At 54.0% G+C, this 12,942-nt stretch overlaps 1 protein-coding gene across 1 annotated transcript; it reads right to left on the bottom strand.

Moving 5' to 3' along the window:
- Positions 1-1,357: 1,357 nt before the first annotated feature.
- Positions 1,358-12,878, bottom strand: MTCH1 (mitochondrial carrier 1). Its single transcript, XM_074850510.1, has 12 exons — positions 12,666-12,878; positions 11,782-11,866; positions 10,377-10,483; positions 9,862-9,939; positions 9,496-9,553; positions 9,009-9,060; positions 8,174-8,233; positions 4,966-5,059; positions 4,566-4,613; positions 4,304-4,371; positions 3,513-3,588; positions 1,358-3,079 (listed from the first exon to the last, which is right to left on the bottom strand). Exons 1-12 carry the CDS (start codon positions 12,876-12,878, stop codon positions 3,005-3,007), a joined length of 1,014 nt encoding a protein of 337 aa, XP_074706611.1. The 3' UTR covers positions 1,358-3,004.
- Between the last annotated feature and the right edge of the window lie 64 nt (positions 12,879-12,942).

The raw sequence follows: 12,942 nt of genomic DNA on the forward strand, positions 1-12,942 counted from the left end.
CTGAGTTTCCCTCTCCCGGCTGCAGTCGCTGCCTCCCTTCTCCCCCCGGCAGCTGGGAGCAGATGAGGCCAAAGTCCCAGCAATCTCCGTTTTCCACTGAGGGCTGATAAACCGCGCGGGCACAGGACGCCAGCGATCTCCACCCATCCCGGTTTTGTGCAGGAGAGAGTCAATATTTAAACTCAAGTTTGTTTCCTGGGCAGATAAGGGAGCGCTGGGGCTGTGTGTGGGAGAAATCCCCGGCTCCATCCCAGGCACCAGACCCAAACACCCCTTCATTTGTTCTCCCGACCGCAGGTTTCACCCCAAATCCCCTCTTGTGCGGGTGCAGGGCCCCGTCCCGGTCAGCTGAGCTACACGAGCACCAGCTGCAGGGCCAGGCATCCACTAACAGGGCAGCAATTTAAAGGAGGGGGGGTGATCAGCCAGGGTTTGGATTGTCACCTTGTCTGCTCTTGGTGCAGGCATTGTCCCCATGGTGGGACACCCCAAATGAAGCATGAGCCAAGAAGAACCAGGGTTAGAAATAGGAGGAGGTAAGGAAATATTTAATCATCCTATGAACGGCAGCCCCTGCTTCAAGGTAAGGCAGCGTACTGAAAGCCTTGAAACCTGGTTTTCATTTAAATTGACCAAAAACTATATTCAAATGTTGTGTTTCCAGCAAAGTTTGTGGGTTCCAGTGAACGGGGCAGAAATGGCTGGCAGGATGCTTGCTCTGGTACAGATTTAGGTAAATTCATCAAAGGAAAGGAAATAGCACTTTTCATTGCAGTGGCTGCAGCCAGGCTGTGCACAGGGTGTAGGAGGTTTTACAGGCATGTGACCAGCAGAAGGTGGCCTTCATTTGGAGGGTGAAGGCATGTGTTCCTGAGCAGGCGTGTGTGATCTGGGAGATGCAATGCCTGGTGTTGGCGTAGGCAAGAAACCAGCTAATGTGATAAAAGGCCGGTGGGGAAGGATCCTGCAAGCTGTGCAGGGGAGGACGGGGTGGCTGAGCCCCCCTGATGGGTCTGACAGCAGCAAAGGGTCTCCATCATCCCTCCCAGAAGAGCTCAGGGCCAATTTTAACTCCAAATACCTGCTTTCATGTCTCCTTTTTCAAGCAGCCAAGCCTACTGCTGCCTCCACCCTCACTCCAGGTGCACCCAGCGCAGTTTGCTCAGCCTAAACCTGCTGAGCTTCTATGGAGGTGAGGAAGATCAGAAGGAATCTAAGTTTGCAACAAGCTGGTTTAGCCCCTGCTTTGGGGAAGAAACCAAAGGAAGTGCTTGTCTTAAACTGAAACCTTCCCTAATGAGGGAGCCTGTCACGCAGAAAAAAATGTTAACTTTTTTAAAAAAGAAACACCCAAGAGTTGTTTTATAGCTGTATTTTGGAGCATAGTTAAATCCTCTGAAATAATCTCTGGTGTTAAGGAACAGGGTCATGCATTATTTAACTTCTGATACTGTAACACAAACTGTATGGGAGGAAGGGAGGACAGACAGGACCGACTTCACGACACCAAAGGGAGCTGGGTGGGGACTGTTGGTCCCAGCATGTACCAGCACTGTCCTGCGTGCCCTGACTGGGAGGTGTGGATCAAACCTGGCTGATGGAGGAAGACCCCGGTGCGATGGCAGGTTGGGGTCTTCAGGGACCAGGATGAGATGTGACCCCAGCTGCTGCTCAAGGAACCTGCTCAAGGACCCCAAAACCTCTTCCCAAGAGGGCAGCAACACCTCTGTGCAAAAAACTGCTTTGTAGGGGAACTAAAATGGGGGGAAATCTGCCTGGCTGCCGTGACAGCACAGACCGGTGCAAAAAAAAACCTCTTGTCTGGGGAGCTGAGGATAAATCCTGCTCTGCTACGCAAAAGCCAGCCATGCCCCTGCGTGCATGGGGAGCCCTTGACCCCGACGCCTCACAAGCCTCTGGCCAGCTCAAGGTTTTTTCCTGTTATTCCAGGCAGCAACAACCGAGTGTCCCTCCTGCGAGGCGAACCCTTCGGTGTGTAGCTATTACCAGGACGCTGCCACGCAGCAGCCCAGCGCCGGCTCCGTGTCCGTCGGCGAAGCAGCAACACTCGGGTTTGGCAGGAGCCTGGCGGGGCTCGTGGTCCTGCGGGCTGGGAGATGCTCACGGGCAGAGACAGAGACACGCTGCACCCAAACACGGGCCGGTCCCACCCAGGACCCACTGCCCTCGAGAAATGCGTACAGGCTGCCTGCCCAGGTTACACCCAGCAGCTCTGTTGGGTGTATCCTAAATACAGCCCGTCCCGCTGCAAAAAAGCCTCCCCAAAGCTGTTACCATCTGCCACACACGTCCCTCCCCACGCACCCTCTCCATGTCCAAGTCCAGCACTGCCCTGGAGCTGAGCCGTACCGGTCTCTTTGGGACCGTGCTGTTCTTTGTAGTGTCCCTTTTTTCCTTTTCTGCTTTGGTGTTATAATTTCCCTTTCATGCCCATGGGAGGTGGTGTGCTCCCCCAGGTACCCTCAAAACCTTAAATACGGGTCGCAGGGTTGATCTCGCCCAGGATGAGCTGCCCAAACACAAACGTTTGCCCTCTCCAGAAGAGATGAGGCAGGGGGTTGGTCAGCTGGCACAACCTTCCCAGCAAGGCGACCTCGGATCTCTCGCTGCTTCTCAGCTCAGAACGAAGCAGTCTTTTGTCCCTGCATCTCAGGGCTGGCTCACTTAGTACCTGAGCATTTTCTGGTTTCCTGGACTTCCCCAGTGACTCCAGAGCTACAGCCTGGACCAAAGAGACAAGACAACGCCCTTCTGCTCACTCTGCTACATGTCCCGGTCGAGACAGCCATGAGGATGGAGCTTTGGTCCAGCTGGAGCCTGAAGCCAGATCTCCAGAAGCCAACTTGTTGCTGGTCTTGCTGGAGAGGAGGTGGCTTGTTCTGGCACCATGGACTTCGGATTGAAAAGAAAAAATATACATATATCGAAACAAGCTTAGGGTTTCTTGAGGAGTCCAAGTTCATCACCTCTCCCTGGCAAGGAGTCAGTCGATGGGGAAGCAGGCGGCGGGCACGGGCGCTCTGCGGAAGAGCAGGCTGGAGCCACGGAACAGCTGCCCCTGAAGAGGAGAGAGCACAGAGGATCAGGGCAGCCCTGCTGAGACCTGGCCAGGGAACTGCAGCGGGTTTAGCAGGGACTGACTCGTGCCCACTGCAGGGCTGCGAGGCCTGAGCACCCCACGTTGCTACAGAGGAGAAAGTGGGGTTTCAGCCCTGTGGGTGCTGGAGTCGGGTATTTTCCCCAGAGGTGACTGATGGGGGGGGGCAGAGCCACCTTGCTTTGCTGTCTGCAGTGCGCTGGGTACAAGTTTGCAGGCTGCAAGCTCAGGGCATGCAAGGGGCAGACCAGTATTGCCATGCCTGGTACCAGTGCCAGCACTGGAGGGATGGAAACAGGTCAAGGATGAGGCACAGGCACTTTGTGGGCAGCGCTGGAGACCTCGGGAAGGAGCAGAGGGAGCCCAAAGCCCCGCGTGCGCCCCGCTCCCTCACCTGAGCACTGAGGTACCTCCAGCAATGGATCCAGGATGTAAACGTGGGAGCGTAGGGAGGGAGGCCGGCACGCAACCTGCATGGCAACAAGAAATGGCTGGGACAGTCTGTACGGATGTCACATTATCCAGGCAGGTAACAAGAGCAGCAATAAGTGTAAGCGAGGACACAGAAACAGTGTCTGCACCGGGCTGAAGGCCAAATGACCAGCTCATTATTTACAATGCAACAGATCATGTAATTTAATTACCCCTGGCGTGTACAAACAAGGAGCGTTACCTGGATACGTTAAGAGTTCAGGGCTATATGCTGTATCTACACCTTCAAGAGCCAGCAGACACTGATAAAACTCTACCCCAGTGGCTTGGATCCAGTCCCCTTCCCGTAAGCGCGGATGCAGGCGGCGTCTCGCAGCAGAGGAATTGGGAAAGCAAGCTTGGTGCTGCTCCCATCTGCACCCATCGCTGCATTAAGAGCTTTGTTTTCCCTCGTGCCGCTCCCCGGAGCCAGCACGATCCCTTTGATCCCTTCTGCCCCCAGTCTAGTTCAGATCGGACCACACCACCATGATGCTCCCTATTTCTCTCCACTCGAGCTTTTATGCTGCTCTTGTCTGTGCCCTCTGATCTAAAATTATAAGCAACCTGGGACAGGAAACGAGCCAACTCTGCGAGGTGCCATATAGTTTACAGTTCTGTATGAAAGCTTTACGATCGTCAGCAGAGGATTCGGACAACAAGGGGCTGGAAGAAAGGAAGGGAAAGCCTTAGATCTCAGTGTGACGGACATACCCACAGTTGTTCACTGCCATGAGATCTCCCACGAGAAGGAACGGGTACGTCAGCATGCTCACAGCGATCTGAAAGCACAGAAAAATGGCAGCCTCTCTAATGCTCACCATGCCAAAAAAGCTATTTCCAGCTTCTGCATGTTAAGCGAAGTTATCTTCATCTTTGGATATAAGGTACAGACCAGCCTCTGCCCCCCAGACCACGAGCTCTCACCCCACAGACAGCAGGAAGAAGAGAAATTACATGGCAGGTGCCTACGTACCCCCATCACAAATTTTGTGTAGCTCCGGATCACCGATGCCTGGCTGAACTGGAAAGAGAAACCAAAGGGATTATGGAGGAGGCAGATGACACCAGGCTGTCACTGTCATTAGGTGACATCCCTCTGGGCCTGAGACGATGGGTGTGGGACAGGGGAAGAAGGCAGAAAGCAACAGTAGCCATGCTGCATCCCAGCTGAGAACCAGGGAAGACGTTTGCTATCAAACCTGATCCCCTCAACTGCATCTGAAACACAGCCCCGTGCAGACACTGCCTCAGTGTTTTATCCACAGCCCAGTGTCTATTTGTATTGAACGAGCCATTAACCTCCCATTAACTCTTCACAACTGCAGGTGTTCAGTACGGGCCCCCCAAACCCTCCATCAGGCACTTCCACTCACGTTATCGTCCACCGCGTAGGTGTTGATGAAGTGAGCCAAGAGGTTGCAGCACCAGAGGAAGATGACATCCCCCAGGATGTGAGGGACTAAACCACTGCAACAGCAAAAAGAGGGGCGTGAGGTGCAGAAGGGTCCCAGTGCTGCCTTCCGAGGTGCCCAGCCCTCCCTCCCTCCACCAGTGTAGGTGGTTTCACCTAAATTCACCAAAATGAATCTTTACTTTGGGAGGAACTGAAAGGGAGGAGGGCAGATTTCAGAAGAGTTTTCCCAGCCTTCAAACATGGTCCTACATGTGCTGCTGCTCCGGCCAGGGGATGGTCTGGAGTAGGAAGTTTGGGATCTGTCATTTGGGTACAACTCAACCAAGTTCCCTTGTTCTACCCCAAATCCCTCCTTGGCCCAACTCCTGCTCTGAAACCCAGGAGACACAGATGAAGTGGTTTCTGTTAAGCTCATTTTGCAGATGCTCTTCTGGATGCAGAACGAGAAGTTCATCTCTTTGTGGCATCTCCCTCCTTTAGAAATTAAAATGAGGGGGGTTGTTCCTGCAAAACCTGCTCTACTGTCAAGTGGGATTAACCGGGGGCAGCATCCTATTCCCTCTGATTTTTCCCAGTCCCTGCTGCCACCTGGGAGCACAGCTGCTTTGGCTTATGCCTCTCATCGACACAGGGGCCAGAGCTCCCAGCAGCACAAGTACCCCCAGCTTCTGCAGCTAATGACACTAAAACATCAACAAAACATTTCAAGAGGGTTTCTCCAGTTTGTCAGCACTTCAGCAGCATCTGTTGCACCGCTGCAGGCATCAAGTGCAGGGCTTCCTCTGCAGTTGTTCCACTGCAAAAGGATCCAGGTGTGTGTTAAACCTGTGTTTCACCAGATGTGTTGATAGTTCTTCTGAAAATGAGCCTGTTGAGAACCACGCAAGTGTTTGCTGGGCTGGGAAGAGCCACTCTGCGTTCTCTGATCCAGCCTGCTTTGCTTGCTTGGTGTTAGGATTTATACTTTTTGGAGACAACCTGTGTATTGTCAAGGCCCCAGCAGCTCTGGAGATGCAGCCAAGGTCTCAGGGGCTAGGCACAGCAGAAGTCTTCAACAGAAGACCCACTGGTTTAAAAGATGATACGTGAGAGCAAGAGACATGAAAAAGAAATCAAAGCTCTCTGGTCCCAAAGAGATGGTCTGCTTTGCATTTAGCATTCAGCCTTTGTAAAAAAATCCTTTCTCTAACTCAAAGTCAAGTCTGAAGCAGACTCCCGAGTTGCTCCAGATACAACAGGGGCTTAATAAAGTCCAGAAACAGAGGGCTGGGCCAGGACTGGGCCACAGCAGCAGCCACGTAAGTTAAACCTCACCCATCTGTTGACAGAGAATCGGATCGTTTGTTCCTTTTGCAATAAGGGTCCCATCCCTCTCTTCCCTCCGTCATCAAAGTAACAACGGATGCTAGGCCTGAGTTTATGGGATGACTGGAGACCAGGGGTCTGAGAGCTGCAGAAAGGGACTAAAATAACCAAATTCATTTGTGCTACAACCCTCACCCCTGGCGAGATGTCCAAGGAGATCTGGACTAGGAATGTTTTTAGATGACAATTCATTAAAAGCTGAAACAGCAGCAGGCAGATGGTGAGGCCTGTGACGTAGGATGATGCAACCCAGCAGGAGAAACCCCAGTGCTGGGGAGCTGGGACAAGCCATCCTCGAGCTGACCCCAACCAGCAGTTTCGGAGCCCAGGGAACATCTTTCAGGCCTGCTGGCAGGCGAGAGACTGCTGCAGATATGAGGGGAAGCGAGATAAATCCATTCCCTGAAGTTATCTCTAGCCCGGCACACATCCAGAGCGAGTGTGCGCCGCTGTTATTGCTGCGTGGAGGTTATAAAGCCATGAGAAATAAGTGCACCACAATGATTTTAAGGGAGTGGATGTGTTTGGATTGTGTTAGGAGGGTCGAGAGCAGAACAGCACCAGTTTGGTCCTACAGATGCAGTTTGTGTTCCCCTCACGGCAGCGCAATTTCCTAGCGGGGCTGTAGAACACGTATAACTTCAGAGCCCTCCTGAGACATTTTGGGTTGTGTTAAATCCTTTCCTGTAAACTATTAAGTTTAATTAGGCTAACAACAGTGTTTATTTTATGTGGATGGAAGGGAATGCGGCGGCTCCTTTCAGGTTATTTCCTCAGGAGGGTTGCTGGGCAGCACGTGTCCCACGCACAGGGAACATCCCAGAGGAATCTGTATTTAACGGAGGAGACTTGGGGCTGCACAGAGCAGCTGGGGGTTACAAAAGGAAGATGCAGTGACACTCGATTGACGGGGTCTCTGCAGACCCCTGGCCCTTTCCTTTGGGGAAGGAGAGGGTGAGACCTCCTGCGATTGCTTGCTTCTTCCTGATGCGTTCATGTTTCATCCGGAGGCCCAAATTTTGTGATTGCAGAGCCAAAGGCATCAGGCCTGGACACCCCGCCTGAAATTTCAGAGCTGACTTTACTATTATTGACATAATAAAGTGAGTTATCTCCCCACCAGGAGCGGAGGCAGCAGCTGGTTATGCCTTTATATAGATGTGAAAAAAAGGCAAGAAGGGTTAATTAAGGATTCGAGCAAGGTGTCCACTAGACTTCCACTTCAGCGACGCCATCAACTCGCCACGCTTCGTAAGCGGCTGGAAGCACCTTTCAGCTCCTCCTGGTCCAGGCAGTGACGCCACTGAGCCGGGCAGCACCACGCTCCTGCCGTACAGGCGAGGCTGCTGCCAGCACAAACCACCTGCTCGTTACAAGCACCCACGGTGCTCTTCAGAGGAATGTGCTTCTTAGCCAGGCCTTGGCTTTTATTTCAACAGGAGATCTCATTGTTGCACTTGATCTTGGTGCCTGTTGCACAAACAAATGCTTTAAGTGGCCCTTCACTGAAACACAAAGAAGCATCAAGGGAAAAAGAGAGGTAAGAAAAAAATACCGGGTTCTCTCTGGGCTCTGAAGGTCTGATTGAAGATAAGATCTAGGGCAGACTTAATGGTCAAACTGGAGCGCTGTCAAAGGCACAGATTTAATCTGTGCTCACGGGAGGGATGCGAGTGTCCCCTGGTCAGACACGGTTTCAGACAGGGGGAGCTCAGCGTGACTCTACCTGAGGTGGGGAGAGCGGCCAGGAGAGCCGGCGGCACCGTCTATGGGAGAAAGTATTTAAACAACAACTCACGTACACAAAGAATCCCAGGATCCCTTCTTCCTTAAATATCCTGCCGATGGCACTGAACACACCGCTGCCAAGAAAGGAGAAGAGCTCTAAGCGTGCAGGGCTTGCTCTGTCCCTGCCCCGCGCAGCCCCCAGCCATGGCGGTGTCCCCCTGCAAGCCACGATGCAGCCGGCAGCTCCGTTCTGCTCCTCAACCCAAGGAGGGTCGTGTCAGCCCTCTGCCAGCCCGCAATAACGCCTGGGACAACGCTCAACCGGCTGACAACTGTTTAAACACTGAAGCTAGAAGAGCTCTGCTTGGCTTTGTGTGAGCAAATACACGTGCCGGCACCCTGGCACAGAGTGTGCTTTGATTAGGCTGATTGTCAGCCCAAGAACCTTCTCCTGCCTCTGGGAACTCACGCTGGCAGTCGTGGGTTAGCTGTAATCGGGTCTTTCACGGGGCTGTACGTGTAGTTTGGCCCTGCGGAGAGGCAGGTATTACTGAAAAAGGCGTGGAAAAATCTTGTAGACTAGGAGAGCTGCAAGAATGCTTTGTATTACCTACTCTGCCTCCCTGCTGACTTCCCTTTCTATTAACACCCAAAGCAAAAAGGCAGGAGACTCACTGTGTGACCAGCAAGGTGCGTTACAGCCACCGGAATCCCCAAGGTGGAACAGAGGCACGCTGGGGACAGAGCCCAGCCTCCCCACACCTTCAACCCACCCTCTAACCACAGCTCAGGTTCACTTTTCAGTCTCCCAAACCTCCTGGGTTGCCACATCCCCACTGCACAGGAGCATCCAGCGCCGCTGACTGGCGCTTCTGTGTGCCCAAACCCCTCAGAGCCGCAGCCACTCACCTGTATTTGACTTCCCGGCCCACAAACTGGACCATGCAGCGCATAGAGATCACTAGGAGGAAAGAAACACAGGGCTGAGACACAAATCCAGTTGGGGTTGCAGTGGATGTGAAGGAAAATGCAACCTGACCCTTCTGCCCTCCCTTTCCCCAACTCACATCACCTCCAGCTCCTCATCACTGCAAGACTCGTTAGAAACCGGTGCTCTTCCTCAGCCTGTAAGTGATGGGAAGGATTTCTGGCCCTAAACCTGACAGGATCTCTAGGACAAGCTCTTGGTTGGATGAGAGGAGAGCACCTTGTCGCTCGGCTGCATTAGTCCCCAAATACCAACAAAAGCATCAGCCTCCCCAAGAAACCACTCAGACCTGCATCTGTTCTGCGGTTTCCTGTGAAGCCATTTCTGACAGAGAAGCACATCGAGTAAATGGGGTTTTGGGGTTTTCTCTGCCCAGAGGGGGCTGCCAGGCAGGGGGACAGGACTCACCGTGCAGCGGATGTGAGACAACCCGGGACACACACTGCATCATCATCTCATGAGATGTCTGGGAAGGGGAGAAAAAAGCCACACCTGTATGAGAAGCTCCACCTGCGCAGAGCAGGCCCTCTCCCTTAGCGTGGACCCATTTCGGGTCCCTTTTTTGAAACCTGTTGTTTGTGGTAAACCTCTATTCCTATGAAATATTTCACAGCTGGGCACAAGAGTGGTACTAAATACCACTGGCTTTTTACCCAGAGTTTCCCTCCAAGTAATTTCACCCGCAGCCCACAGTTTAAGCTTCCTTTGCTCTCCAGGGACATCCCCAATGCGATCTCCCCGCTCACTCGTTAACGTGTAATTTCCACTTCTCACCTCTTTCACCACTTTTCTAAGGGAGGTCTTCACATCATCCTTGTTAGAAACGTGCTCCATGTCCTCCAGTGGAAATGCCTGAGCAGGGAGAGAAGGAACATATGGTCAAAACTGATGTAGACGCTGACCCACAAACCCTTGATGTCTGAGGACAGGAGGAAACCACGAGCCGTTGCACTCTAGATACGAGAAGAAAAATGGGCAAGAAGGAACACAGAAGAAGGAAGGATGGAAAGTAAAACAGGGGAAAAGAGGGGTCACGAAACTGCTTACAAAAGATAAAAGGCAAGTGGTAGTTCAAATTAAATTAAAATTATTTAAAAAATGAGTTTTAGGGACATGGGCACTGTTCTGCTGTCCTGGAGGACTATCCAAAGCCCTCAGGAGATGGAGAGGGATGGGTGCTTTATTCCTCCACGGGGCTGGGTGCAGGCACACGCAGGCTCCCTGGCTCCGCCGCAGTAGCACTGGCCGACCCAACAAGCTGATTTATGGAGAGAGAAGACGACCTTTACCTTCTTCACACTCCCCCTGGTGATGGTTGATAAAGTGCTTGAGATGAGGCGAGGAGTAAGACCGCGGAAGAGGCCTCTTTTCCCATCCACTTCCACGATGTGTCTGGCTGGGTAAGAAAACACCAGGCTGCCATCAGTCGGGAACCAGCCGGCTCACGGAGAGCACCCCAAACACCGCTGGTGTTCAGCCAAAACCACGCCGGAGCTCAGCACCGGTCCCACCCCAAGAGATTTGTCCTTAAGTATTCCCTGTCATATCTAATCTGGAAGGATAGCTTTGGTATTTTGGGCTGCTTTTCATCTTTTGATTGTTTTGCTCACCTGAAAGGGCTACGAGGCAGTTTGGACTGAACCAGGGTCGGGGATCATCTCAGCTGTTGTGTGGTGTCACCTCCTCCCTCCGCCCCAGGGGTTGGACTCAGGGTTAATGTGGATCTCACAAACCCAGATTCAGTTCCTGTCCCACCACCTTCTCCCAGGCAAACTCCCTCAGGTCTCCAGCCAAAAAAAAAAGCCAACGGATCCAATTTCTCCCTGATATAACAAGGTGGAATACAACCCACTACGTGTTTGTGGGTACCAGCTGCTCCTGCCCCCTGTCCTCTGCCATCTCAGGAAGCCAGGAAGGCTCTGCGCATCTCCATCACCCAGCACTGTACATCTATTTGGAAAAATGCATCTTCCAAAGGGCAGCACTGGAGCGTTTCCAGCCCCGGGTGTCCCAGGATGGGTTTGCAGTGCTTTCACACTGCTCCTGCGCTGGGTCTCCCCAGCCCACGGCAACTGCTGTTGGGTTTGGGGATCAGCCCAACTCGGCTTTCAGGGCGGTGTGCTCCCCTTCCCCACAGCAAACCCGCTGTGAAAGCAACCCCCAAGGTCACAGAGTATTCACCCTCCTCCACCTGCTGCTCCACCCGCAAAGAGAGAAAAATAGTATTTTTTTTCCTTCATAAACATATTACCTTCCCTTTTCATGGTATTTCTGTCCCTTTAGGGCTCTATCTACAACACAAATGAGCAGGGCAGGGAGCCAAGTTATTGCAGGGCTGTTTTGTAGCAAAGAAAGGCACTTTGCTACCTCTAACACATGCCAAACCCTCCACCAACAAACCTACACCACCTAAACCCCCACCACCCCCACCGCAACGGTGCAAACCCAGAGCAATGTGCCACGGGAAGGGGACGCAGTACCAACATGGGGGCCCCCACCTCCTCGTCCCCACCAACAGGTAGGTAAATCCGATGGCCTTGCAACTAGTTGTAGTGGTTTATGTCTCCCTGCAGCCTCGGGATGATCCCAAGGGGATGTGGGGGTGCTGCTGGAGGTCGGCTCCATCTACCTGGCAGCTCCCAGCCCCGTTTTTGGGGCAGGACCTCGCGCCGGCAGGGAGGGACGTTCGCTCACCGTAGGTGAAGAAGCCGGGCAGGTACAGGACTTTCCTTCCCAGCACATTTCTTCCAACGGTCGGAGGTAGTGGCTCATGCCCAACCTGGGAGAAAAAACCTGTGAGCAGGTCCCTGTCCCTGTCCCGGCGTTCCCGAAACCTCTGGGACATGCAGCCTCGATTCAGGGGCTGCCCAAGGGCCACGTTCCCCCTGTCACTCCCAGATACATAGGGGTGCCATGACACGGGCAGTCCCTTCCCCATCATATGGGGTCCATAGGGTACAGGGGGTCCTCAACCCTCCCATTTTATGGGGGTCCCTATTACAGAGGGGCTCTCAGAATACCCATTATATAGGGGTTTCTCACCTCCCCTTATATAGGAGCCCCCATTGCAGAGAGTATCCTCATCCCCCCCATTTTTACAGGGGTCCCACTCCTGTAGGTGTCCCCTGCCCTTGTCATAGGACGGGGTCCCAATGCCCCCACTATAAGGGAATCCCACCATACAGGGATCCTCATCCCTCCATTATATAGGGCTTCCTATTCCCTGTTATATAGGGGGTCCCCATTGTAGAAGGTGTCCTCATTCCCCATTTTATAGCTGCCTTCATCCTCCCAGTTATACAGGAACCCCCATTCTACAGGGTGACCTCACCCCCGTTACATACGGGGGGTCCCGCTGCCTCCTTAGGGGTGTCCCCCCGTTACACAGGTGCCCCCATTGTCTCATGTGACAAAGGGCGGCAGGGGAGCTGTGCATATCGTGGTCCCCAGCGCACAGAGCTCTCTAGGGGCACTCTATAGGGGTCCCGATCGCCCGTTACACATGGGCTCCGCGTGTCCCCCGCTCCGCGCCCCCCGCTCCGCGTCCCCCCCCCCCGCTTCTCCCGGCGGCCCCGGACCTGGACGAGCAGCTTGACGTAGAGCAGCGGGTGGCTGGCGGCGGCGAGCCCCGCTCCCAGCACCACGAACAGCCCCTCGGCGCCCTCAGCCCGGGCTCCCTCCGGGGCCGCCGCCGTCGCCTCCCCCGGGGCCGCCGCCGCCGCCGCCCACCCCGCGGCTCCGCCAGGGGGCGCCCGCCCCGCCGGGGGCAGCAGCGGCGCCGCCGCCGCCATGGCCGCCGCCGCCACTGCGCCTGCGCAGGCCCGCCCCGTGCGTCACTGCGTCACCGCCCCATGC

This window comes from Strix aluco, chromosome 25 (assembly GCF_031877795.1).
Source record: "Strix aluco isolate bStrAlu1 chromosome 25, bStrAlu1.hap1, whole genome shotgun sequence".
In the NCBI taxonomy this organism is placed as follows: domain Eukaryota; kingdom Metazoa; phylum Chordata; class Aves; order Strigiformes; family Strigidae; genus Strix; species Strix aluco.

Excerpts from the sequence above, each read along its gene's own strand:
- MTCH1 (XM_074850510.1), bottom strand. The coding sequence starts at position 12,878 with ATGGCGGCGGCGGCGCCGCTGCTGCCCCCGGCGGGGCGGGCGCCCCCT. Across the intron at positions 9,940-10,376 it reads CCAGGGGGAGTGTGAAGAAG|GCATTTCCACTGGAGGACAT; the intron begins GTAAAGGTCGTC and ends CTCCCTGCTCAG. Across the intron at positions 3,080-3,512 it reads GGAGGTACCTCAGTGCTCAG|GGGCAGCTGTTCCGTGGCTC; the intron begins GTGAGGGAGCGG and ends TCTCCTCTTCAG.